Source organism: Cynoglossus semilaevis, chromosome 3 (assembly GCF_000523025.1).
Source record: "Cynoglossus semilaevis isolate Cse_v1.0 chromosome 3, Cse_v1.0, whole genome shotgun sequence".
NCBI lineage: Eukaryota > Metazoa > Chordata > Actinopteri > Pleuronectiformes > Cynoglossidae > Cynoglossus > Cynoglossus semilaevis.
This window is the reverse complement of record NC_024309.1, coordinates 14,971,927-14,976,926: the sequence shown is the minus strand read 5'-3', so window position 1 is coordinate 14,976,926 and position 5,000 is coordinate 14,971,927. Positions and strand designations below refer to the sequence as shown.

The 5,000-nt window shown below is 45.9% G+C and overlaps 1 protein-coding gene across 7 annotated transcripts in view; it reads right to left on the bottom strand.

Annotated features, from left to right (window-relative positions):
* The window catches only part of cacnb2a (calcium channel, voltage-dependent, beta 2a), a 37,778-nt gene that overhangs the window by 10,388 nt on the left and 22,390 nt on the right, over positions 1-5,000 (bottom strand). For 5 of the 7 annotated variants that reach the window (XM_008308283.3, XM_008308285.3, XM_017031496.2 and 2 more), the window contains one exon: positions 2,430-2,549. In XM_008308283.3, coding sequence (XP_008306505.1) covers positions 2,430-2,549 — 120 coding nt within the window. Of the gene's footprint in view, positions 1-2,429; positions 2,550-4,603; positions 4,964-5,000 lie in introns of those variants that run through there. The other 2 variants (XM_008308284.3, XM_008308287.3) reach the window with 1 other exon arrangement.

Here is a 5,000-nt window from a genome sequence, read left to right as displayed (position 1 = left end):
GGCCGCCGGGCCTGCGCTGCACTGGAAGCCGTGCCAAAAAAACCCCAAAAAAAACAAAACAAAAAACAGCAGCAGTCTTCAGAGGAGGTTCAAATCTCAATCAAGCAGAAGCAGAACCTCGTCACCTGTAGGTGGCACCCTTCACACTGAATAACCATTTGAGGTCACATGATTGTTTTTCATGAAATGTTAACGAGCGAACGGACGAATGATCAAACTAACAAAGTTAAATCAACGACTTACGAAAACTTCTGAATTTCAGATCAGACCACTTTGACCATCAGTGATAAACACAAGCAGGTGTGACGTGTCTGCACTGAGGGATCATGGAAATGAAACACGTGGGAGAGAAACGTAAATATTTTATGGACGGTGGACGGACGTAGCTCCACTACGACTGCGGTGATTATCCAACACTGTACAGGCAGAGCTGGGACCAGTGGAGGACGCAGCAGTGTGTGTGTGTGTGTGTGTGTGTTTGTGTGTGTGCTCCTGGGTCACTGTACATCAATGAAACGACGTCATTGGACCTTCTGCAGATCCACAGACCAATGGGCAAACACGGAGTTTCATGTTTTATTCCATATGGTCCTGGTACGTGTGTGTGTGTCTGTTGTACATCTGCTGCCTGTTATGTAACATGTAACTCATTGTTATGGATCACATATAGACCGCAGCGAGTGAGGGGGGGGGGGTATATAAAGAGAATGAAAAAGGACACAAATGGTAGGAGAGCAGTGAGAAGAGGGCGTAGTGAGAGGTTGGAGGTGAAAGGAGGTGGTCTGAGGGTCAGACCAAGACAAAGCTGCCACTGAGAAGCTGAGCTGTTGCCCCCAGTGGCTGTAGTGTGAATAACAACAACATCAACATCAACAACATCCTGAATATTTTAAAAAATGAAAACACACCTCGGAGTCCCCTAAGTGAACACCTGCTGGTGCTGCTGTACAACACGCCACAGCGTCTCCATTAACAGCGCCCTCTAGGTGTCACACTTCAGGGTCCACGCACATTGTTTCACCTTGAATGCAGATCGATAGAAAATAAATTCTGGCTCTACCTTCAGGCCGCAATGTATTATTAGCTGCTAAGAGGGGAATCTCCCTCTTAATTTTTTTTTTCTTTCTAATGACAGGCGACATCCTTTAAAAATCCTCCGACGGACGTGTGAAAACAAAAGCTGCCGTCCGACTTGTTTACAGGCAGCTGGTGGAGTTCAGCGCTTTTATATATGAAGCTGAATAACGATGAGAGCAGACATCAAAGCTGTTACTGTCAAACATCAGCAGTGTGTGACGGAGCATGTGGAGAATTACTGCCCATAAAGGCGGCACAGTGAGAGTGTGCACTTCCTCTGACCCCGACCTGCTCCGTTTCTGCTGTCCAGACCACGGAGAGGTGGTATTTATTTATTTATTTATTTTAACAAGTCGTCTGTCTCATGAAATGCCAGTCATGATGGGTCATCAAAGGCAGGTTATCTATAAAGCCAACTTATCTTTTTAATTAGAGCGCTGTAAAAAGGGGGCGACTCTGGAAAATAAAAGAGCGCCCTCTTGTGAAACATCTTCAACAATGGATGGACAGCCGTGCGCTCTGAGCCTGGAGCTAATAAATAAATAAACAAACTGGCTGTAGATGGAAAAACAAATCAAATAGAAGAGCATTTTTTCTTGGTGTGAGGTCAAATGATTTAACGACTGTAAAATGGGTCAAAGTTCAAAAATCAGCTGTAAAACAGGAGGGAAGGAACAACGTGGAGCAAAGATAGCAAACTGATTCGACTGATCAAAGGCATGAATCTTATCGTCGCCTCTGATTTGAGTGATTATGTCAAAGCCAGGGCTGATTGCGCTTCCTCTTGGCCCGGTCTGCCGTGTGTGTTTGTTTATACACGGCTAATTGTGGCCCTAAGCGGAGCAGAGCAGAGCGGGCGAGGCTCAGTAAACAGAGATGTTGATCCTACGACGGCCCCCGGAACCGTTCACATCGTCTCTGATACGAAACCATTTCTGTTTCTGTTTCTAAACAACAAACATGTAGTTAGTTTGGAATTAGTGAACTGGTAAAACACCTGAGTCAAAATCACAAATATATTTCACCTTTGAAGACAAGAGTTTGTCTCGATGATAAGTTAAGATACGTGACAGAAGATTAGCAGGGAAGTTGAAAGGTCAGGATTATTAGGACAGTAGTGAGACCTGCTATGACATCTGGTTTAGAGACAGACAGACAGACAGACAGACAGACAGGCTGAGATGGAGGTGAAGGAGATGGAGATGCTGAGATCTTTACTGGTGGTGACCAGGATGGACAGGGAGCAGTTTGGAGATACTGGCTGACCAGTGTTCTGACCAGTGGGCTGACCAGTGTTCTGACCAGTGTGCTGACCAGTGGGCTGACCCAAAAGTTTAGATGCAGTTACTGACCTTGGCTTTGTCCAGCTGAGCCTGAGCCTGTCGCTCTGCTTCTCTGCGCACTGCCTCCTTATCCTCCTCCAAGGACACATCAGAGTCTGACGGACGGCTGGTGTAGGAGTCGGCCGAACCCTGTGGTCACACAAACACAAAGACACACTTCAGCACCAAGACCGTCAGCATGTTTTTTTTTTAAATTCTAATTTGGACCCTTCAGGCTGGGAACTCCACAGGGGGCAGCTTCTTAGACATGAAAGAAAAAGACATTTCTTAGAAAAGAAACATCTATTTTTGACGATCAGTCGGTCGAAGGCACTGAGGTTTTCACTCTGATCCAGGGAATCTTATTGAATTACATGAAATAATGACCGTGGAGAAGCCGCCTAATAAAAAGAGCAGGATTATAATTCTGATATCAGTCTCTTCACAGCAGCAGCAGCAGCAGCAGCAGCAGCAGCAGTTCGTCTGCTGATCCACTGACGTCTCAGTGACAGTATTTCAGGGAATTGTTGATAAAGTCCAGGCCTCTGTATTTTTCTCTGTCTGATATGTGGTTGCAACAGATGGACTCTTGGGTCTATTAATAACTATACGCAGCAGAGGCCGCTTCAGAAAAATCTGCGCCGCTGAGCTATTTCTGTACTCAAATAATGAAGAGCATCAGGGTTGACTTGAACATTTCATGAACATAAATGTAAACAAATCCGATGCACCCAAACCGAGGTCCCTGTAAAATAATATAGTTCACACAGTAAGAGTGGAACAAAAAAAAAAAAATTAGAAAAATGGCTGGAACTCATGAAACCATGATTGGACATGTGTCCATTATTATTCCTTTTTTTAAAAAAAAATTAGAATATAATATACATAAAAAACATATTGACTGAAGGTATGTTGTTGGATCACAAGTCTACTACGTCGGTACTGCGTCTGTACTGCGTCTGAACTACGTCTGTACTGCGTCTGAACTACGTCTGTACTACGTCTGTACTACGTCTGTACTGCGTCTGTATTGCATCTGAACTACGTCTGTACAGCCAGGCGAGTGCATTCATGTGTGCGCTCCTGAGTGCAGCGTGTTGGGGGGGAGGGGGGGGGAAACACTGCTGTGACATGAAAACACTTCATAAATAATCGGTGAAGTCGACACGTCACCACTTTATAGATCACAGCACAGAGTACGACGCAAAGACGCAGAGCGCTGAACCCTACAGGTTCAAATTAGCTGCAGCACGTTTGGATTAGCCTCTCGCATAATAATTATTCTTATATTTAATTCATAGATTTATATTTTATATTTAAATTCCTAAGGATCCTAAAGATCTTAAGGATAAACTGTTCCATCTCCCTTCATTGTCACTCACTTTACCAAATCAGTTTGATAGTAATTATTCGTCCACAACGTGTTTATTTTTAAACGCTCTGCTGAAACCAAACAGTATTTTTAAGATGAGAAACCAGACTTCTGAACACACAACGAAGGCACGGTTGGTGCAGTGTTTGAAATGAAAATATCAGACATGGATCAAAGATAAGAACTCCTCCTGACGACTGTGAACATCAACAAAACATCAGAGTTAGAGACGGTTTTAAACCCAAATTTCAGCCACTGTCCCGTGGTCTCTGTCCTCACCTGCACACAGACAGCGTCAACACACGAGGTCTTCCATTCATCCCACTGCACCACTGCACACTCCTCAGCCGTCTGAGTTATAAATAGCCTCCCTCGCTCCATGATTAGAACTCCCCAATAATCACGGATCATCCCTTTGTCTCCAGAAACATCACCTGCTGAAGGCGACGTTCACTGATCTACAGGGTTGATCTAAATGTTTGTTTTCTTTTTAAAATACGGCTGCCTCGACTCTATTGTATAATATAACAACATTTAAGGTTTAGATATTTAACATCAAACTGTAAATCCTAGTTGGACTTGAACTGGTCATTAGTCTCTGTCTCATGGCCTCACGATGTCCAGGACAACAGACCTGGACCGGGTCAGGTCCAGGGGTCAGAGACCGTTGACCTGCAGTAACTGATAACAACGTTCAGCTTCACGCGCCTCACACGACGACCCCTGACCCCATGAATGGACGTGTGGACGATGGAGGTGGATCCACACACACACACACACGGACACAAAACACACAACTTTCACAACGTCAACACAAATAAGATCTTCTTACGCAGACATCGGAGCTCTTCACACGTCCTCCTTTGGCTCTTTTCAGCAAACGGATCCAGGTGGCCTTCATCAGCCACTCTGGTCATTCAGTGTCCTGGGCCACTGCCCCCCCACACCCCCCGCCCCCACCTCCAGCAGCTACTGCTACAACTGCACTGCCGTGGGCACCTTTTGCACCAGCGCTGCAGTCACTGTCACCACTCCAGGCCACAGGTACTTTCATCAACGTGGCTTCATCCACGACCGTCTCCCGTTAGAGCGTGGCTGTGGCTGCGACCTTCATCACTGGGTGAATAAATAGATCTGGAGTCAGGGCTGCGGCTGCGGCTGCAGCTAGCTCTGCTGCCGGTGCTCTGCTGCCGGGGCTGTCGCTCGTACTGCCGCTGCCCGAGAGAGGG